Source organism: Heteronotia binoei, chromosome 2, assembly GCF_032191835.1.
Source record: "Heteronotia binoei isolate CCM8104 ecotype False Entrance Well chromosome 2, APGP_CSIRO_Hbin_v1, whole genome shotgun sequence".
NCBI classification, from domain to species: Eukaryota; Metazoa; Chordata; class Lepidosauria; order Squamata; family Gekkonidae; genus Heteronotia; species Heteronotia binoei.
Window position 1 is genome coordinate 126,857,870 of NC_083224.1, and position 23,423 is coordinate 126,881,292.

The window sequence follows — 23,423 nt, forward strand, 5'->3', positions numbered from 1 at the left end:
TCCATGAAAAAAATGTAATTTAAAATTGCTTAACCAGCTGTATCTTTCTCACTAAAAACATAAGAGAATCCATGTTGGATCAGGCCAGTGGCCCATCCAGTCCAACAGTGTCACACAGTGGCGAAAAATCCAGGTGCCATCAGGAGGTCCACCAGTGGAGCCAGGACACTAGAAGCCCTCCCACTGTTCCCCCCCCCCCAACCACTAAGAATACATATTATCGCTTACCAACTTGGCCCCCAGTGGGGGGTACAGACGTAAAGCAGCCCATTGATACTTTGAAGCCAGGTAAAGCCCCAGGCATTGACCTAATTCCACTAGAGCTATTTAAAATGAATGCAGAATTGTGGGCCCCAGTTTTGGCAGCTTATTCAGGCCCTTTATGATCAATCAGGGAAATTCCCAAGGACTAGGGAGCAGTTATCATCATCCCCATATATAAAAAAAGGTAACGAAGAAGATCCAAACAACTATAGGCCGATCAGCCTGTTAAGTGTAACAAGCAAGCTATATGCTAGACACCTATGTGCAAATTTAGAGACTGGCTTGAGAATGATTTTTGCCTAGGTGAGGATAGAAACTGGCATGATTACAGTAGAAGTGAGGCTTTAGATTTTGGCCATCCAGTTCTGTTTGAAACTTATGTTTTTTCCCACGGGTTTGATCAGTTTAATTCTGCAAGATACATTGGCCGCAAGATGGATTATGGCCATAGAGGACAGAATTCATTATTACAGCCTTTCAAAACAATATCTCAATTCTCTCACTTATGATAATGCTAGGGAGATAGTGAAACAGAGAATATTGGACGTTGGGTGTTTTTACACTGACAGTTTGTGACTCTCTATCACCGCATTGGAAACTCACCTTTTACATTACCCAGCGTTCTCACAACTGTTTTGCATTGTTGCCGCACGACACATCTACATTTGTTTTGGTGAGATGGGTTCCAGCAATGTTTTTCTCGAAACTAGTTTTAAATAAATAAATAAATAAATTTTATTTTTATATCCCGCCCTCCCCCACCAAAAGGCGGGCTCAGGGCGGCTCACAGACATGATCCAGTCATTTCTCTACAGGCGTTTCAAACTTATATTGTAGAAGTTTTCATACATTTTAAAAGACTCCTCCAAAAGCCACAAGGTGGTTATTTGCATGAGAATTGACAGCACTTAAAATATTTACATATCATTGCTTGCCTCATCTTGTAATTTAAATTTGTATTGTTTTTGCAGACACGATTTCCAAGCAATTATATACATTTAACTAAGCACTGGTATTCCGGCTGCCCTCTGATCAGAGACCTCCCCCCCAAATTGAAACGCTTTCAGCAGGCAATATATAAGTCTGGCTATGCAAAATGAGCAGAGCAAATCCACAAATGTAAAAGGAAAATAATTAAAGCGGAATGGTGGCAGGCGATTTGAAGACTCTAAAACTCGATCAAACTGAATGTAAAAACATCCGTTGTCAGACAAAATGACCTTAATAGCATAACCAAATGGCAAGCTCTGACGGAACCAATCATCAGGGTGACCCCAATGCCCTACCTATACCACTTAACAAACAATGAATATAGGAGAACGTTTGCTCTTATGAGGTGGGACGTTCTCCCTTCAGCAGTGGTGGAGGGGAGATACAAAAAGGTGCCATTCCAAGAACGATTATGTCCCTGCTGCAATGATGGTATCAAATCTCTAGTCCATATCATATTTGACTGTGAGGCTTATAATGATCATCATCATCTTCCATTTTCCAAGACCATACTTTTAGCAGTAGCCAAAAATTGCAACTCCTTAAAAATCTTCTTGGCGATAAGAACCCTGAGGTTACATACAAATTAGCAAAATTTGGCTGGCTTGCCACAAGAATAAGGAAAACTCTAATAATTCAGTCAGGAAATGGCTAAACACCTTTGCCAATCGGTTTGCTGTAACTACTATGTCCTGTTATATTTGTAGTTTTACAACAGTATTTTATGTCTTTTTATGTATGATTTTATGGCCAATCAGTTTTAATTTTGTATGATTTTACTGTTTTAAATTCTGGCTTAGGCTGTGAATAAACAAACTGGTACTTGCCCCAGAGAGTTCCATCTATACCTTGTTCTATTGTTTGGTCAGCCTCCTCTCTTCCTGCCCCTTTAGCCAAATTTAGATGCTCATTGTGTTGGCTTGTTCACTCCGGTGGGCAATTGTTTACAAGTAGAGAAGCAATTTAGTTAAACTCTCCAGGGGGTTTGAAGGAAAAGTGATATAGAGGAGTGAATAAGAAGGCTGTGGATATCAGAACATATTTTTCTGCCTGGTAGAGATGAAATGGGGAGTGATGGAGGTTAATTTGCTATTGGATACTTCAGACTACTTCCTCTTTTTAATTATCAGATATGGATGTTATTTAAGCAAATATTTAATGAGGGTCTTTTTGGGAGGGGGGACAGAATTACACTCCCTCTTATTACAATAATATTATAATTATGTTAAAAAGGTGATCTCAAATGTATGTGACATGGGATTAGAAGTATATAAAATATAATGTGTTACGCAGAATGTATTGTGTGGATACAGGATTAGGCATAAGATTGGATGTCCCTCTCCTGAGGAGAAAAGTAACATCAGGGATGTTGATAAATGATATTTTTGAGATGGGCAAATCTAAAACATTTTCTTTGATCAAAAAGCATGTCCTAGAACAGGGGTGGCCAAACTGCAGCTTGGGAACCACATGTGGCTCTTTCACACATATTGTGTGGCTCTGGAGGCCCCAGCTGCCCCACTGGCCAGCATGGAGAAGGCATTTCTCTCTTAAATCACATCTCCAAGCCAAGCCAGCTAGTGCCTTAGAGAATGCATTTAAAGTTAAAGTTGCTTTCTTTCCACCTCTCGCTCCCCCATCTATTTGCCTCCCTCCCTCCCTCACTGCCTTGCAGTTCTCTCAAACATCTGATGTTTATTCAATGTGAAAGAGTCACATAGAATAAGCATCAGATGTTTGAGAGCTGCAAGACATGAATGGGAGGGATGGCGGCTCAGTGGTAGAGCATCTGCTTGGGAAGCAGAAGGTCCCAGGTTCAATCCCCGGCATCTCCAAAAAAGGGTCCAGGCAAATAGGTGTGAAAAACCTCAGCTTGAGACCCTGGAGAGCCGCTGCCAGTCTGAGAAGACAATACTGACTTTGATGGACCAAAGGTCTGATTCAGTATAAGGCAGCTTCATATGTTCATATATTCTGTGTGGCTCTTACGTTAAGCAAATGTGGCCACCCCTAGAAATTGATTATAGTAGTCTGAGAGCCCACAGAGTTTATTTATTTATTTATTTATTTATATTTACATTTATATCCCGCCCTCCCCGCCTAGGCGGCTCAGGGCGGCTAACAACATTTCACATATTTAACAAAGATAAAACTTTAAAATTTAACAATTAAAGAAATTAAACATAAAAACCAGTTAATTAAGTTAAAATAATTAAAATACATGATTCATTACATAGAATAAATCTGGCAGCAATGAACTTGTTTGGCGCTGGTTCTGCCAGTTTAGATGGTTCCATAGTCGTATAGTAGATGGCGGCTCCTTTATCTGCTCACCTCTATCTTTTGATCTTTCTTTCCCAATATCTTTACGCCCCCCATGTGTACTATATTACCATCCCACATTTCTGTCGAGCTTTTTTGTTTGCAAGATTGAATATTATACTCTCAAAAGGATTTACAGGGGAAATTTTTAATAGGTCCTATTCTGACATAATCTGCTCTTGTGGCCTGAATATGATGTGTACATCCTTCCATGCCCTGCTTGAGTGTTTGTTATTTGAGAATATAAGAGATCAATATATTGAGCCTTTAATCAACCAGCTGTCCCCCTACGCTGTGGAAATCCTGGTTCTTTTGCTCAGAGATAGGGTTGCTGGATCCCCTCACCAGTCTAGTGGGAGGATTTGGCGGGGGGGTGATCTGGGGGTGGTCCACAGTGGGGAGAAGCCCCTGAAACTGGGGAGTCCCCTGCTGGGACCTGGGTGCTGGCAACCCTACTCAGCTATAAGGACCCTAAGTTTACTCTAGCAACTGTAAAATTTGTCCCAGTCCTTTTAGCCCTTACATCAGAAAAAAAAATGAAGCAAGTGCCACAGGATATGTTGGGGGGAATTAGCAAAGGTGAGCTTAAAGGGGGCTTAGAGTCTTGAGACTTGGTCTATCAGTGGCCATTATCTATGATGGCTGTGGAAGCTCCATGTTCAGAGCTGTTAGACCTCTGAATACCAGTTGCTAGAGAACACAAACAGCGGGAGCCTTTGTTGTCTGTGCTCCTGTTTGCGTACCATTTTTTAAAATAAAATATTATTGGTTCTAGGTGCAGGTATTCTTCCTTTTTGCCTGCATATTCTCATACGGTGTGTTAATAAATGTGCAGTACTGCCTCCAGTTTTAGGTTCCTACCTAAAAGGAATATGTATATTATTGCATGTTATTTGCACCTTTTAGAATGTTAATAATTTTTAATGTTAAATAAGGCTTTCTGAGAACGTAACAGTCTCTTCAAATTAATTGTATTCCTTTTTGACAGTGCATTTCTCTCTCTTGCCTTATTGTTCCCGTTACTTGTCATTTTTTTCAGAATGAAAGGTAGACAACAGAATTATTTTAAAATGAATAATTTTCTTGGTAGAAATGGATTTGTATTTATCTTCTGTATTCAGCAGCCCAAATAGATGTAGTTTCTGCTCAGTTCCTCTGAGATTTTCCAAAGTACTTATTTAGACTCTTAGAAGAAATGGTGGGGTCCTTAATAAGGTAGCTGCACAAAGAAATCCAGACTGAGGTAACACCACAGTGGATTAGGCTGTAGTTTGTTACCAGTATTATTTAAGTATCAGCATTGCACATTTCATGCCATATTAAAATCGAAGCATATTGTGGTTGGACTGAGGGCTTCTGAAACAGAAGTTCTGCTCCTTTTAGGATATTATTAATTTCTATAAGAGAAAAAAAGTGAAAAGAGTAGTCATATTCAGGGCTTTTTTGTAGAAAAAGCCCACCAGGAACTCATTTGCATATTAGGCAGTGCCCCTTGATGCCAAGCCTGCCATTCCTGCGCGTTTCTGCTAAAAAAAATGCTCTGGTCATATTAGTCTGTTGCAGCCAAAACAACCAAGTATCTTGTGGTTCCTCAAAGACTAAGAGATGTACTGGCCAGCATCCATTTTATCAGATGTAGATGAATGAGTTCATCTACATCAAGGAAAGAAGAAATCTTATGTTTGTCCAAATATTTACCTTTTACTTAGCAGCTAAAAAACGTGAACACTTCTTGTTTCCATGTGTCTTTTCCATGTACAATGATTTAGAATGCTGGTTAAGTAAGAACTTGGTCACCTTTAATTTGCCTACAGTTAGATCTCATCCAATCCTTAAGGAAGTTATTGAGTGAGAAGTTGAAATAGCTGCAGTGGGGATCCTTCTGTTAAAATAATTCCAGGAGGGTAGTTGTGCTAATCTGCTTCAGCAAAAAATGACTGACACCTTAATTACTAAGAACATTTTATTATTCTAGACTCCTGTTAATTTATTATTCTAGACTGCTGTTAATTTTTACAGTGGGGTAGTTTTGTGGTTTTGTGTACAATTTCACCCATCCACCACTCTGCCATCTTGCCACAAGCCCCGTGTCCTCCCTAGGTCTCAGAACTGGAAGCAGAGGGGGTTACTTCACCTTGTTCCTCTCTTCCACATGTAGCACCTCTTACAGCCTTGAGCTGAGCCTGCTTATCCTTCCTGACCATTATTGAGAGTCTCCCTTTCTGTTATCTCCACCCCTCCCCCACTGGCACCCAGTCCTGGGCCAAGTTCTGCCAAGATGGTTCTTGGCCAATTTCTGGCCTAAGAGGCCCAATTACCTTCATTACTTCTTCCTCTTGCCTATACTTGTCTTTGCCCTGCCCTTCTCTTATTACTTTCTCCTCCTCACAACTGGGCAGACTAGCCAGAGGGCTGTTGGGTCTCTGGCCCTTCCCGCCTTGCACTAAGCTCATCCTTTCAGCAAGCTTAGTCTTCTGGCTGAACTGTCCCCTCCAGGAGCCAGCCATGGTGCATCATTCCAACCCCTGCCAAGCTGGGCCTGCCCTGCCAGTCCTGGCTTGTTGCTGGCTTTGTTGGGTGAGGTTGGTATTAGCTGTTCTGACCCCCTGCCCAGAGACCATGAAAGATATGTCCAGGTAAGGCTTCATCAGTGCAAGTTGGGGGAGACATCCCTCAGTCCAGAGCTATCTCTAGGCAGTGTACTTAACTCCAGTTAAAGTCAGCCTTGTTATATATATACCAATCCTTACCTGGTTATAAGCAATATACATTGCTTGATAGTTTCTGATCAGTAAATAAGCCCCCAACAAGGTGGGAAAATATTTTTAGACATGTGTAGTTCTCTAGTAGCTATGTTAGTAAACTTCTGCAGATGATTGGATGTATTGAATTGCCATGCTCTGTAACTGATGGGAATGGAAGTGATGTAAAGATGACATAAACTGGATTATAAATATGAAGTATTATGGAGAAGGCCTAAGAAGGATGCCATGGCACAGTAAAGTTGTCTTAGAAAATTTTCACTGCCTCAGTGTGACTGCTGAATTAAGAACCCCTTATTTGGGACCAAAATTTTTCACCATGAGCTGTTCCACCAGGCTTTTTGTTGAGGCGGTGGGGGTCCACATGTTGGTCTCTCCTGCTCCTTTATCTGCATGGATATATATTACTGATGGTGTTTTTTTTATTATTTTTTATTTTTTTTATTTTTTTAGATCTTTAAAATGCTTTATTGAATTGAGAAACATGGTACAAATACATCAACAAATCAGTAAGTGTGCACCAAGTACCAATACAGAACAGGGAAGTAGGTGCGTACACCATAGGCCATCTTAGAGCAAAATTACAACAACAATTGACATGACATCAGTATAGCATGGTATGAGTTACTAGGAATATTGTTATCAGCTAACACTTTGTCTATAAAGGGACGCCATTTTTCTATAAAACTCAGGGAAGCAATTTGTTGAGAACGATAGGGGTCTAAATCATAAGTAAGCTTATCCAAAACAAAATAATCCCACAATTTCAACCACCAAGTCCGTCGTGAGGGCGGAGATTGCTGCTTCCAGACTAGGGCTATTGCAAATTTAGCTGCCACAAACATATGTGAGATCAATTCCTCTACAGGTTCGGAAGTGTTTGAGGTGCCTATAAGATTCAAAAGAGCGTATTCAGGCGTAAATGGTGGAGAGTGTGAAGTGAGAGCTAGTACTTCTTGGTAGATTTGCCTCCAAAAGCTATTTATGCCTGGGCATAGCCACCAAGAGTGAAAAAATGTGCCCTTCTGGCCACAATTCTTAAAACAGAGAGGCGAGATAGAGGATGAGTGTGCTAACTGCACTGGAGTTTTGTACCATCGCATAAGGACTTTTAAGGCTTGAAGTTGAACGTTCATTGCTTTTGTTTTGTATATGGAAGAACACCAAATAGCCTGCCACTGCTCCTCAGTCAGCTCCATGTGCAGGTCTCGGACCCAGGCACTTTGGTAAGAGTGTGGCACTGCGTTAAGGGGGCGGAGTAGTATTTTATAAATCTTTGATATCAATCCTTTGATCGGGATTGAGTCACAAAATAAAATCTTTTCAAAATCAGTAAGTTGAATGCGTAAAGGAGGGGTAAAGAGATACGAGTCAAGTAAATGCCGAAGTTGAAGATACTCAAACCAGTTACTGATGGTGTTTAATGCTCACTGGTCGAGCTTTCTTTAGACTATTAGGGTATCAATGTTTCTTATTCAGTGCATGTTATTACTCATTAATGCTAAACTAAAGCTTAAAGGAAAGATTATAATCCATTTCCTTTTGTTGTAGCAATTGTTCAACTGTCAAGCTCTCCGTAAACTGAGTATTCCAGACAATGACCTTTCAAGCCTGCCAACCAGCATTGCTAGTTTAGTTAATCTCAAAGAACTTGACATCAGTAAAAACGGTAAGAAAAATAATCTTGTGTTTTGTTTGTAATAAAATAATGGTCATGTGTAACAAAGGTCACATTAAAGCTATTTTTGTCATCTTGCCGTTATGTGGAAACAAATACATTTCTCCTGGAAAGGTGTTAAACTGGACAATATAAACACTCACACAAACCTCCCTTGTAAATAAGTTCTTGTTTGTGTATCTTCAAGTTTTTTTAAAAAAAATGGTTATGGCTTGACTGCAAAGTAAACTCTGAATACATGCAAAATTGAATGCACTAGTTCATTGCTATGTAACCACAGATTTGCTAACTATGATATAACATTAAAATTGCATAAAGCTGCACCAGTATTGTGAACAAATATGCCTATGCAAATTCTTGGGGGTCAGAGTCTTAATTACCATAGTACAAACAAAAGTTGTAATCCCCATCTGCCTTTCCATCTTTAAACTAGTTCAGGAAAATGGAAGGAAAGTGATTTTAGCAGGACTATTGTTAGGGAATTTGGTATATATTAGTTGCTAAAAGGGCCCTCTCAACCTTATGAGGGCAAGGGCTTGAATCCTTGTCAAATATATATTTGTAAAGACAGTCTAGAACTGAATAAAATTATGTAATTAATGAGTCTGGGGGTGATTTTAATGGTTTTATAATGTGATTTTATGTTGCATGTTTTAAATTGTTAGCTGCCTTGGCCACCTTTGTAAGGGCAGAAGCAAATAACAAATATTGCCATCATTCTGTAAACAATTTCTTATTAACATTTTGAACACTAGTGTTGGTTTTTATTTTGTTAATAGCAAAGGGAATTTAAAGTTTGACTCTGACTTGAAGTATAAAAATGGTGTGAAACTTAGAAAATAAGGTAACAGTAATTTTTGTCCAACATTTTCACCCAAGTTTATTTAAATTAATCTTTAAATGGAAAATATACACATACCAAATAAACGCTGAGCTTATTCAATTACGAAACTCTAACAGATATAGGAAATTTTTCAATTCCTAGTTCACTTACTTGATAATGCTGTCTTGTTTAGGATATACTGCTAAATTTAGGTTACAGAGAATGTAGCTTTTACTTCATTGCTGAAACCTGCATAAATCAGACACGGAGGTATATTTGTGCTACAAAGCCTATTTCACTTTATACCTATTTGCCTGGCTTTTTTTATTGAATAACAGGAATTACACACAGCTTCGAGTAACATAACTGTGTTGGTCTGATACAGTGAAAACAGAGTCTTGTGGCATCTTAAAGACTAACTAGTTCATTGAAGCAAAACCCTTTCTGGACTTGAACCCACTTCATCAGATACACAAAATGGCATTTTGGTCAGCAGATTATATATATTCAGCAAAGCAAAAGAAAAAAAAAAGAAAAGTAGGTTAAACACTGTGAAATGTGAATTGCCTGTGACTTTTGTATGCAAAATTCAAAAAGTGCATACAGTATCTGTAGCTGGTGATAACAGGTGGGTAGCCATGTTGGTCTGAAGCAATAGAAAAAAGTTAGAGTCCAATGGCACCTTTAAGACCAACAAAGTTTACTCTGCTCTGGTTAGACTTCACCTGAGGTATTGTGATCAGTTTTGAGCACCACAATTTAAGAATAATATGGACAAGCTGGAATGTGTTCAGAGGAGGGAAGTGAAGTTGGTGAGATGTCTGGAGACCAAGTTATACAAGGAAAGGCTGAAGAAGCTGGGTATGTTTAGCCTGCAAAGGAGATGATTGGAAGGTGATATGATATGATAACCATCTTCAAGTACTTGAAGGGCTGTCACATAGAGGATCATGCAAAGTTGTTTTTTGTTGCCCCAAAAGTTTGGACTAGAACCAGCAAGTTGAAACTAAATCAAGAGTTTTCAACTAAATGTTAGGAAGGACTCATTGGAACAGGCTTCCTCGAGGAGGGGTGGACTCTCCGTCCTTGGTGGTTTTTAAGAGGCTAGATGGACATCTGACAGCAATGCTGATTCTGTGAACTTAGGCTGATCATGGGAAGGAGGGCAGGAGGGGTTGCATCAGTGCTTAGTTCTTATGGCCCCTTCTTACACGTCCACGGAAATGTTGATTACCACTTTGGGTTTAGGCAGTAATTTTTCTCCAAGCCAGTTTGGCCAGGAATCCTGGAAAGGGTTTTGATGTTTTCTTTTGTTTTTTGCCATCTTCTGGGCATAAAACAGAGTTGCTGGGTGTGTGTGGAGGGAGATACTTGTAAATTTCCTTCATTGTGCAGGGGGTTGGACTAGATGACCCTGGAGGTCCCTTCCAACTCTATGATTCTGTGAAAGTTTTATTCAGGGGGTGAGTTTTCTGTGCACAGATCATACTGTCTGAGGAAGTGTACATGCAAATAAAAGCTGAATAAAACTTTGTTGATCTTAAAGGTGCTATTGGACTGGTGATAACTAATTTATAACAAGCAGTTCAGCACATGTAGTGGGGAAAGTGTTAGCTCTGTTTTGGGCCTGATGGATTCAATCAATATTGTAGTCAAAGCTCAAATTCAGCACTTTCTCTTGGGAGTCTCCCTTTGTTGAAGAACAGTGATTTTCCAGGTAGAGCCCGGATCTCTGTAGAAAGCTGATTCCACTAGGTCGGGTCCAGGACCGAAAAAGCCCTGGCCCTAGTTGAGGCAAGGTGGGCGTCTCTTGGGCCAGGGATGGCCAACAGATGTTGGGAGACCAAACGTAATGACCTCCTAGGCGTATATGGAATGGGGATGGGATTTCCCCTGCTTGGCCACCTGACTGATGGTGGGCAGAACCCCTGAAAACTGGGGAAGCCCTGCTGAGACCTGGGGACTGGCAACCCTATCAGAAGTCCGGTTGATATTCCTGACTCCAAGCTGCAGAATAAAGGAGAGAGAGAAACCAGCTGTTTCTGCTTTACTTTTTGCAATGCATAGAATAAAAGCATTACATCTTTCCCCATCCAGCTTTTGTATGTGTGGGCATTAACCTTTTTTCTCCTTTTTGTAATGCAAGGATCAAAATGATTGCTTCTTTTCCTTAATAGTTTGGATGGGATGGGAGATATCTCTTTTGCAACTGTGCTGTAGCTGTTTTGCTAAGGGAGGAGGGGTGGATTAGAAGCAAACTCCTAGATGTGAGTTGACTTCTGACCGACAGGCAGCTGCAAACTTGTTCAGCAGCTGTTCAAGTTACTGGATTGTATATAGTTGCTTGATGCAATATGAAGGTATCCCTGATCAGCTCACAATCTGATTGTGAGGATTGTACAAGATAAGTTCACTTGCTGAAGAAGATCGCTAAGAAACTTGAGCTAAGAAAAGCTCCAAAAACCTTTGAAGGATCCCTGGATCAAAGGAGGCCAAACTGAAAGTAACGAGGGAGCAGGCCTTCTCTATAATGGCCCCCCACTGGTGGAATCAACTACCGGAGGAAGTGCGAGCCCTGCGGGACTTTAATCAGTTCTGCAGGGCTTGCAAAACCACTCTCTTTCTGCAAGCTTATAAGGAACCCTGAAAGCGATATCTAGCCATCGGAATACATCTATTGAACATAGCACCTTAATTTATTGTAAGTTTTAAATTTTTATGTAACTGTTTTTAAATGTATTTATTAACTGTATTTTAAAATTGTTTTATACAAATCATGGTGTAGACCATGTCCTGTTAGCCGCCCTGAGCCTGCTTCGGCGGGGAGGGCGGGATACAAATAAATGTTGTTGTTGTTGTTGTTGTTATTATATCTACTTAAGAACAGACTATTCTCTTCTCCTCCATTTCCGTAATTTATTTATTAAGAACAGACTATCTCAAAACAAGACTTGGGCTCCTTTGGGAGCTCATTCCACCAGTGAGGGATGGCTACAGAAAAGGCCCTAGCTCTAGTTATCATAAGTCTGGCCTCTTTAGGGTTGGGGATTGATAGCAGGTTTTTTGACCCAGACCAAAGTGCTCTCCAGGGAACATGTGGGGAAAGGTGGTCCCTAAGGTATGCAGGTTCCTGGCCATATAGGGCTTTGAAGGTAAGAACCAGCACCTTGAAACGAATCTGGTATGCAATGGTCAATCAGTGCAGCGCTTTCAGCGCAGGTTGAATGTGCTTCCATAGGGGAAGACCCGTTAAATGGGGGGGGGGGGAGAGACTGGGGCTGCTTCTGCTGCCTCCCCGCTAGGTGGCAGAAGCAGCCAATCTGCTTCCCCCTCCCATTTAATATAAATGAGGGGTAGGAGAAGGTCACAGCAGCATTGCACCTTCCACCCACCCAGGACCTGGGTGGATGAAAGAGGTGGCATAGCCTTGGTCCAAGGCTGCCTCCCCTGCAAGAGTGAGTCCGTGCTGCCTCTTTCGTCCACTTGGGTCCCAGGTGGGCAAAAGGGGCAGTGCAGCGCCTTTGCCTCATGGCCCGGTTGCTAACAGACCACAATCCATGGCCCAGGGGTTGGGGGACCCATGCCCTAAATCATCTTGGTTGCCCTCCTTGTACTTTTTCCCATTCTGCAATGAGATATGGGGACCAGAATGACACACAGTATTCTAAATGAAGCTACACCATAACTTTATAGAAGGGCATTCAAATATTAGCCATTTTATTTTCAGTCCTTTTCCTAATAATTGGGAGACATGATGCTGGGCTAGATGAACCATAGGAGCTTGCCTTTTTTCACTTCTGTCACACAGTAGGTTTACATTTTCATTGAGCTTTCTACAAGATCTGTTGTAATCTCAGTCTCAGCCAGTTCTGAGACCATCAGCATTCATTTAAAATTAGTGGGGGGGTTTTGTTCCAGTACTTTTTATTTCACCTTACAGTTCCCCACACTGAACTTCATTTGCTTCCTGGCTGCCCACTCAATCAGTTTAGAGGGATCTTCGCTATCTTAGCTGTTCACTATTTGCCTTGGTTTTTACCATCCTGAATTGTTTGGTATCATCTGCAAACTTATCTACTACATTGCTCAGCCCCAATTCCAAATAATTTAAGAACAAATTAGATAGCACTGGTCCCAATACTGATCCGTATGGGATCTCATTGTTCACTTCCCTCCATTGTGAGAATTTGATTATTTCTTCTCTCTGCTTTCTGCCATTTAAACAACTTTTAATCCATAAAAGGGCACATTAGGACAGCTTGGAATATGCAAGATATTGGAATGTAGGTAGGAATTCAACGCAAAGGCAGGAAATGGCTAGTCAAATCTGAATATCTCTTGCCTTGAAAACCCAACAGCAGAGGTGTCAAATTCATTTGTTATGAGGGACAAATCTGACATAAATGAGAACTTGTTGGGCCGAGCTATGTGTGTCATAAAATGTAATGCCAGATAGCAGAGATGTAAACTTTATAAAGGGCACAGACAATTAATTTTTTTTTAAAAAAAAAGCTTAAAACATGCTTAAAAGATTAGCACTCTTGCAATATTTTGTTTATTTAACATTTTCTGATAACTGATACCTCTCGCTCTGAATTATTGCATCAAAATCTGGAGACAATGCCTGTGCTGTAGTGATCTTAAGTATGCTGTTCAGGTGTGTATCTGCAAGTTGCGAACCTACTTCTGATTTATTCTTATTCATTACAGAAATCTCATGGTCAATGCTCTGTGCCCTAGGACTCAGGGGAAAACATGAAATGGCTGGGCATTGTGAGGTTTTGTACATAAGTTGCTTCATGTGCTGGTCAAGAACATGTGAAGGCACCATGAGGGCTTTGTGCTTATCTACAAAGCTACAGTTTTTGCCAGAAAAATAACTGCAACTCCTATGAGGCAGTGCAAGAATAGAGAGACAGCAATATATAGCTGTCAGTATCAGCCTACTATCTGAAAAGCCTAAGTTCAAGATCTCCAATCTCCACCTCACTGGCTTCTTGTTATTCCTCATCTAAACAGTTCACATTGGTTTCCTACTAAGAAAGAGTGAAAAGGAGGTGGGAACCCAGCTGCACCCAGGAAAGCCCTGGCAAAACCTTCTTAATGAGAGAGAGAGAAAAGCAAGGCAGAAAGCTCTTACTTATCTTGAATAAAGCTGTGTTGGTCTTACAGGTGTTTTTTTGTATTTCTCCAGTGGGATTGAGGCAGTTGAGCAAAGCAGCATCATGATCTTCCCCAAGGGAGGGGGAAGGAGGAGGAGACTCAGCTAGTGTAGGAGCTTGGCTCTGTAGTTCTGCTGTGTGATTGAGAGAGCCTAGCACAGCTATAGCTTTGGTTGAGAGAGCTCTAGCTGTGCCAGGCTCTCTCAATCACACAAAAGAGCTACAGAGCCAAGCTCCTCCACTGACTGAAACTCCCCCTCCCTCCCCCTCCTTTGGGAAAGACAGAAAGAGCAAGGAGAGGCTACTTTGCTCAACTGCCTCAATTCCATGGGAAAAAGTGAAAATGGTGATGACAGAAACAGGAGGGAGGGAGAAGGAAGCAGACCATAGTGGGCCACATAGAAGCCCTCTGGGGGATGAATCAGTCCCATGGTCTAGACATTTGACACCCCTGTCTTATGGGGTTACCATATGTTGGTTGTGTCTTGAAGGTAAAACAAAAACAGAATCCGAGGACCCTGTTAAGCAGTTTTTTGATGACTGGCAGAAGGGATTCCTCTGCATGAGGAAGGCAGAACACTGTGCTCTATGGAGTACATCTTAATATAGTCTTCAAGCAGAGAGTTGACTAAAGCAGAGCAATTTCCTGGCACTTGGGAGTTTCATGAGCAGAGCAAAACCACAAAGGGTGAAAATCTGACAATATGGTTCATAATAGATTCCCTTTAATCTGCAGTGTTACCTGTTTGGGGAGTACAGTGGCACTCTGCTCGTCTAATGGTGTCAGAATACAGTATTACGTAATGCACAAGATGTATCATTAAGATGAACATTGTGCTATACTAATTCTACCTTTAGGACATGCCTGAGCTATTTTTATTTTTTGTAATATCCATTCCCTCATCACTGTAGTAGATACATTCTTTGTCTTAGTGATTTTTTTAAAAAAATTAGAGTTTCTTTGTGTGTGCGTATCGTGTGTATATCTAGGACTTTCAGGGTTCAGTCCTTAATTTAATTAAGCTCTTTATATATTACCTGAATTTCTTTTTTTGAAATAGATCCATTTAATAGATCCTCCCTATTTTTTTTTTTTTTGCATATATTTTCTGGAAAGTATGTTTGCTGTTTTCAGTGAAACTTGTTAAATAAATTTAGGATTAATTTTTGTTTGTAATATACAGTGTTACAGATATGTTAAAAATGAAATGCTTATGGGCACTGTAGAATGCACAAACAAGATATGAGATTCAAAATACAACAGCGAATGAAACTGTTTGAAATTTAGGAACATACAAACACAAGAACCACCTTCCTGGATTAGATGAGTGGCCCATCTAGGCCAACGACTTATTTTGTATAGTGGCCAATTTAAACCTCTTCAGAGCTAGCAAAGAAGGAGTAGAGGCTAAGACTTTATTCTGATATTGGGTCTTTAGATTGGTGTTAGATTTAGTTTGGATTAGGATTTCAATTCCAAATGTTTATCATAATATTTTTGGCACTCTGTGCCCGTATTTAAGATTTACTATTCCTGCTTCTGCTCTTGCCTCTATTTTTAGCAGTTGCACTTGTAAATTTAGACTCCAATTGGGCCCTGAAAAATAGATGTGTGTTCAGGTACATGTTGCATTGATTCTCTATACATGTATGAACAGTATGAAAAGGAAGCAGGAAGGTGCCAGTAACATTGGCTCCTAAGCATACCTAACATATAGGGTATTCTAAATGGGATGTCTGTCATGTAGTCAGAAATAGTTGTGGCATAGTACAGTGGTAAACACCTGTGTTTCCTGTCTAGAATTTTCTAAAAGTATAGCAAAATAGGGCTGCTGTTTAAGATGCTAAGACTTATTTTGTATATATACAAGCCCTTCTGTGCATCCATACAAGGCCTTCTATGTAGTGACCTTGGATGATTTACTCAGTTTTGTTCTGTTTTGGATTATTTATTCAGTTTTCATTAGATTCTGTAGTTTCCTTGTCATAACTAAAACATAGCATCCAGTGGTGACCCATTTCAATCTGGCTTCTGCCCCAGCCATGGGATGGAGACAGTGCTGGTCACTGGTCACTCTGATAGATGACTTTTGTAGACAGCAAGATCAAGGCGGGCCAGCACAGCTGTTATTGCTTTATTTGATGATAGTGTTTGACATGGCCAGTTATAATCTCTTCATCCACTACCTTGCCAACATGGAGATTCATGGGACTGCCTTTAAATGGCTTATCTCTTTTCTCAAAGGCTGGGAACAAAGGCTGATGCTAGGGGAGAAGGTTTTACCATGGTACCCTTTAGTGTGTGGTGTTTCCCAAAGGGCAATCCTCTCCCTAATGTTATTTAACATCTATATGCGCCTCCTCACCCAGCTGATTTGGGTTGGGTTGCCATCAATTCTCAGATGACAACCAGCTGTATCTGTTGATAAGTGCTGCCTGAGATATTTTGGCTGAAGGCTTAGAGTCTGTGGTTAGGTGGTTGAAACAAAGCTGGCTGAAATTAAATCCATCTAAGATGGAAGTTCTGAGGCTAGGCGGATTCTGGGTTAGGATGCCAATTCCTGGCTCTTAATGGGGTGCCTTTAACATCAGCACCAACTGTCCGGAGTGAGTGTGATTCTGGATGCCTCCCTCTTGATGGAGGCTTAGATCACAAGTGTGGCCAGGTTGGTGTTTTCCTACATGCACCTGGCCTCCTTCCTGTCTCGCCTTGACTTAGCCACAGTGATCCATGCAGTGGTCACCTCCAGATTAAACTACTGTAACTTGTTCTATACAGGGCTACCCTTGAGACTGATCCAGAAACTTCAACTGTTCCAGAATGTGGCAACACATGTTCTTACAGGAAATCTATTTACAGGTCATATCCAACCAGTGCTCCAGGTCAAATACCAGATCACGTTCAAGGTTTTGGTATTAACCTTTAAAGCACTAAACAATCTGTGAGCAGCATATCTGTGGGACTACCTCTCCTGGTACTCTCCCCCCCCCCCCAAAAAAAAGCACAATGCTCAGTGGATGACATCTTTCTAGTGATCCATGGCCTGAAAAATATCTGGCTGTCCTCAAGTAGAACCAGGGCTTTTTCAACTCAAGTCCCTGCAAGATCTGATGCAATTGAGACTCAAGTGAGATCGATCTGATGCAATTTCACAGGGCCTGAGAGATATTCCACCAGGCCTATGGGTGAGGACCACAACAGTTTCCATTAAGACTGGCCTCCTTCCCTTCCTTTTCCCTCCCTTCCTCCCTGTTCTCTTTCCTTTTCTTTTGTCTGCTACTCATATATTTACTCTCCTTCTTGGATAAAGGGCACTTTACTGTGCTCCCTTCTTGTGTGCCATCGTATTGGTTGTTAGTTGTATTGTTAAGAGTTGTTTTTAATAAGTAAATTTATTATCCATTATTGTTGTTATCTACTCTGAGCCGTGTTGTACAGGGGAAGGAGGGCTATAAATCTAATAAATGAATGAATAAATTCATGGACTTAGAAGAAATACAATAATACATTTACAGTAGACAGACTTATAGCTAGTAGTATCAACCAAATCACTTTTACTGCAGAGAAATTCCTGACGGAAGAATGACTATTGACAGTCTTTTCTGGTGGTGGAAAGTGCCATCATTCCACAGCTTGCTTAGGTGGCCCCATAGGGTTTTCAAAGCAACAGATGTTAGAGCTGGTTTACCACTGCCTGCCTCTGCATTGCAACCTTGGTATTCTTTGGTGGCCTCTCACCCAAATACTAAACAGGGCTGACCATACTTAGCTTCCAAGATCTGATGAGATCAGGCTAGCCTGGACTACCCAGGTCAGAATCATCTTTTCTAGTTACAGTAATTCACATTCTCAGACAATGGGATGTGGTCATCAGCTTACCATGTCATGATTAAAACATGGTTTTTGTTTCCTCTCCTCCACTGCCTCTATATTCTTGCCCATCAAAAAGTGAAGAAACTGATACATGGACTTTCTGATGTGCTTTTTCAAAACAGCACTATCTTTGGCTCCTGTAATTGGCCTTCCTTGCTAATTACAAATGTAGCATGACAAGTCACAGCCACAGCCAACATGTACATAATTGGGAGATTTCCTAGGTATGTGTAACATACTGCTTTTGTAAATTAACACTCCCCTAAAGAAAAATTGTTGTGGTCCTCATCCATAGGCCTGGTGGAACATCTCAGTCATTCAGTCATTAAGAGCCCTGTGGCGCAGAGTGGTAAAGCTGCAGTATTGCAGTCAGAGCCTTCTGCTCATGACCTGAGTTCGATTCCAGCAGAAGCTGGGTTCAGGTAGCTGGCTTGAGGTTGACTCAGCCTTCCATCCTTTCGGGATCAAGCTTGCTGGGGGGGAAGTGTAGATGACTGTGGAAGGCAATGGCAAACCACCCCAGAAAAAGTCTGCTGTGAAAATATTGTGAAAGCAACGTCACCCCAGAGTCAAAAACGACTGGTGCTTGCACAGGGGACTACCTTTGCCTTTAAGAAAAACTTAGTCTAATGACAGATTTGAGTCCAGTAGCATCTTACCGTTATTGGGTATAAGCTTTCAAAAGTAAGAGTTCCCTTCATCTTTAACTTTTAACTCTTGAAAGCTTATACCCTGGCTTTAACAGCTTTATAGCAGATAGATTCAAGTGGGCAGCCATGTTGGTCTGAAGCCGTAGAACAAAGTAGGAGTAGAACAAAGCTTTATAGCAGCTTTAACTCTTGAAAGTTTCTACCCCATAAATCTTGTTGGCCTGTAAGATTTCCAAATGGCACTCTCCTGTTTTGTCTTATTGTTTTATTCTGTTTCTGATGGATGTGTGTGGTGGTCAAAAGCAACTGTCGACTCCCTAGACTCCTCCTTCCATATTAGAGCCATTCTTTGAACAAAGAATTCTTTGAACAAAGTTTGAGTCCAGTGGCACCTTTGAGACCAACAATGTTTTATTCAAGGTATGAGCTTTCATGTTCATGCACATTTGCTGCTCCATGATAACAGAGAGAGGATAATGCTATACCAAAATGGGAGGGAAGGACACCAAAAGTAGTTGGGGATGCTAGGAGTTGAATTTAAGACCTTCTGAATGCAAAGCAGATGCTCTACCATTGAACCATAGCTGTCCCTTTATTGTTTTTATGACCAAAAAATGGGAATAAAAAGCAAGGGTTGTCATGAAGAAGAATTCAGGTTCACTTTATACACAAGGCACTATTAACAGTTCACAGTGGAGGAACATAAAAATTTGTGGGGGGGGAATAAAACTGAGAATGGTAGGATGATTGGTTTTTAAAATACCAAGAGGAAAGTTGAAACTGTGTTGTGCTACAGACAGTAAAGAAAGATAATCTATTGTACAATATGGCTATATATTTAGCTGTAACTGGGAATTTCCTGAACAGGATAGAACAGTGGAAGTATTATAAAATCTAAAGAGGAGTGTGTGTGCCTGTGTTTATTATGTAGAAATAAAAAAAGAAAAGATAGAAAGCAATCTGGCATAATTTATCAAGAGTGTTACCAGAGCACACAGTATCTATATATCTAACCCCAACTGTGCCTCCTATGTGCGGATACTTATTTTCACAGGTTGGGGGACACTTAAAACCACTTGGGGGTTAATGACTTGATGGAGGATTGGAAAGAAAAAGAAGAGGAGATTGGCGGGGGAGAGAAGAATGGGAAAGATGTGGGGAGAGGGAAGGAAGCAAATGTGAGGGAATGACCCACCCTGCAAGTTTCTTATGGGTCCCCACTTGTGCCTTCATAGTGTTGTAACCAGAGAGTCAAATACATCATCCTAGCAAACACTTGATAACACTAATTCTTCAACATTGCATTCACTTTCCACATTTTCCAGAAGTCTGTTTAGTCTTCTGATGTGTTTATGCAATGGGAAGTATTGCAAAAAGGAGGAAAAGAATCTGGCAAGATCTGGTGCCTGTGCAAATATATGTATATATATATGATGGGATGCTATTATGCCATAATCATGATTTCTTACTAGCTTATTTGATCCTAAATTGTTTTCATTCCTATGGATTATAGAGCAGTTGTTTTATTGTGTAATGTGATTATTTTTGTCTTCTTTCTTTTGTTTTCTAGGGATACAAGATTTTCCAGAAAATATAAAATGTTGTAAGTGTTTAACAATAATTGAAGCCAGTGTCAATCCTATTTCTAAGTAAGTATCCACAAATGGAATATGTGTAATATTCATATGTGAAAATATTTAGTACAAAGACTCGTCACATGAGTAAAATAGAATGAGTAGAATTATTTTATAGAAAAGTTTAGTAAGGAGTTGACCCACACGTGAAAGATATGGAGACCTAAAGACACAGAAATAAACAAATGATTAATTGCCTTTTAATGAAGAACTGGTTTAGTTTACAATACTCCAATGAAATGTTAAGGCTATTACAGGAGTTATGTAAGATGATACTGTGAAGAATATAACATAAGGAAAATGTTAACATTCAATTAAAAAGAAAACATCATTCACCATGGAAAAACAAGATGACATTAAGGGTAGTCCGGTTGCTATTAGGAATATGTATTCTGCATAAGTCAAGCCAAATAAATACCTGAAAAATACCTTATTGTTATACTGAAGCAGCCCTGCTCAAATAAAAGCCAATATTATTTGGCTTTTATTTGGATATTCTGAGTGAAGGGAAAGAGTTTAAAGTTTAAATTCCTCCCCTCCCAGAATTCGGCCATTCTCTCTGGAGTCAGACCACAGCTGCAGCACAACTCTGGGAGGGATGGAAGAGGTAAACCCTTTTGTGGCGCAACTCCTTCCTGACTCCTGTGTGGCATAAGCCCCTTGCTTTCTCTTTGGAGTCACACCACAGCTGTAGCCCGATTTCAAGAGGGGATGGAAGAGGTTTAAAGTCTAAATCATTTCACTCACTGAGTCAGCTCTACAGTTCCCATAGGGTATAATGGAGCCAAATATATTTGAGTTTTCTGAATACTAACCTGAATACCAGTACAGTAGTGATACTGGTAATAGATATTTGGGAATACCAAATATTTTCAAGTCCCAAACACCTGAATCCTAATAGACCCAATTTTTTTTTCCTTATATACCCCTAGTTACTATATTAGCTTGGATCTGAGAGATTGGGGCTAAAATATCACTTCAGGTTTGCACTGTCATGGGCAGTTAGTTATCTGTCAGCCTCCAAAGAAAGGGCATAATAAGAGTCTATTCATTTTTTTAAAGGCAAAATGCATTACAGATTGCAAATCACTTTTCAAATTAAATTATGGGGAAGAAAAAATAATCTTCTTAGATTGTGACAAGGAAGACAACAGAATGCACATTGAATGTGGTTGAAGGAGATGCTATATGAGCTGGGAAACATTGGCACTGTGCCTTACTTTGTTTTGGAAATCGCTTCACATGAAGCAAAATATATCATACTATAAACACTGCAGATTTCTGTATCTCATGTAGAGGTGGAAGGTAATTAGGGAGGATCAATAATGTCTTATAGTTTCTTGAGTGAACTACATTATGAAAGTAGTGGAAATTGCTTAGAGTTGGGCACTATATTGATTTAAGCTGATTATGGGACTGTAGAGCTTTGTTGCCCTCATAGCTTGTGCCATAAGAAGTGGGTGCAAGTAACTTCGTTAATGGATCTCTCAGCATCCTTAGACAACTACTAACTGTGCTATCTTTATGAATACCCAGATGGATTGAGACTGAAGGCACCAAATTGCTTTGGTTGTGTTCCAGTTTTACAGATTAACAGCAGATGGTGTGTCTGGAAGGCTTATACTCCTAAGGGGTTCCATGTGATTCAGTTGTCTTCCATATTATTTTTCATGTGTATATGTAGTAATTAGGTGCATTTGGTCAAAGACTTAGGGTAAGGTGTCAACAGGATGCTGATCATACCCAGTTCTAGAATTATTTTTCCTAAAATCCAGATGAGGTAGTGTGTTCCCTTAAGTATCTGAAATTTGTGACAGACTAGTTTTGACATGTTCAGTCCACATAAGATGGCAATGTTGATAGTGAGAACTCCTAACTATGGGAGTAGTCTTTCTTGCTTAGATCTCCCTGACTGTTCCTTAATATCCATATAGAAGCTATTGACTGCCTTTTTTTCTGTTTTGGTTAATAAATTTGCTAAGCCCTCTTCTGGAAAAGAGAGGATAATGCATTGAATGCCTAATCTGTGATCTGGCTGAAGCAAGGCTAACATCCATTAGAAGTAGGGCTCTTTCAGTTGAGATAATCTATTTGTGCAACTGGAAGCTGTGCTATTGACATCTTCCTGGGTTTTAGAAAGCTGGTAGAAATCTTTGCTGTTTAATTCTTTTAGGGTATTATTGGAAAGAGATTTTTTTGGAAGTATTTTATTGTGGACCCCAAACAGGGCTGGAAGTTAGGTTTAGAAATAAACCATATGACTAATAAATAGCATTTGTTCACTTCCTATGTGATTCCCCTGACAACTTTATAGTTTTGAAAAATACTGACTTTTATACAATGAATTCTCTGTTTCATATTATTATAGAACAATAAATGTTATGGAAATGTTTCCCACTACTGTTCAAGGTTTTTTAAAACAACAACAAAACTGAACTATACAGTAGAGGTACAGCCATAAACTCAAAACTTTGCCACAAAGGTGATATCCTGATAGAACACACAAATTCAGACTTATCAACTGTCTTTAATATTGTTAATATACGCATACTTGAAGTCAAATAAAACTGATCAAATCAATAGGAAAATTCGCAATATAGCCAATTTTAAATAATTTACAGATGAAGTATATATTCATATTTACAGATGAAATATAGCCAATTTTAAATAATTTACAGATTAAGTATATCCAAATTCACTCACTTGAAGTCAGCTTGGGTTAATAAAAACTGCCAATGATTTTCAACCCTAGTCATCATACACAACTGTTATACAGCATACAGACTTGAATCTGCCATCCTAAATGCATGTTAAGGAAGGTTCATTCATATTTTCTTCACCCACATGTACTGGAACCTCTCTCGGCTGTAATATATGGAATTGTCTGAACAAAGCAGGACCAGAATGTAGTGATTTAATGTTAACAGCTTATTCTTAGTAAAGTTTCATACCTACCGTAACACCATTTCATATGTGAAATGTTTTTGCAAATTTTAAAGTTTTATTTTGGGATTGGAATAGTTACAGTAATAAAAAATACTACTGTAGATTATAGACTAGACTATGATTTTGTTCCAGTAGATTGCTTTTGCAAAGACAAACATGGAAGAGTCTTTGTGTCACTTTCAAATAGGTGGTGGACAGCATGAATAGAGGAGGATCATGCATACTTCTGTTAATCTAGCCTTCTGACTTTCTACTTCGTGTGTTACTTTTATGCTGAATCACAATTCACTTGCATGACATATTGAGGAAGGTAGGATG

General features: G+C 39.9%; 1 protein-coding gene across 7 annotated transcripts in view; it reads left to right on the top strand.

Annotated features, from left to right (window-relative positions):
* The window catches only part of LRRC7 (leucine rich repeat containing 7), a 265,921-nt gene that overhangs the window by 8,853 nt on the left and 233,645 nt on the right, over positions 1-23,423 (top strand). For all 7 annotated transcript variants that reach the window (XM_060232004.1, XM_060232000.1, XM_060231999.1 and 4 more), the window contains exons 2-3: positions 7,890-8,007; positions 20,096-20,174. In XM_060232004.1, the coding sequence (XP_060087987.1) occupies positions 7,890-8,007; positions 20,096-20,174 (197 nt within the window). The remainder of the gene's footprint in view (positions 1-7,889; positions 8,008-20,095; positions 20,175-23,423) is intronic.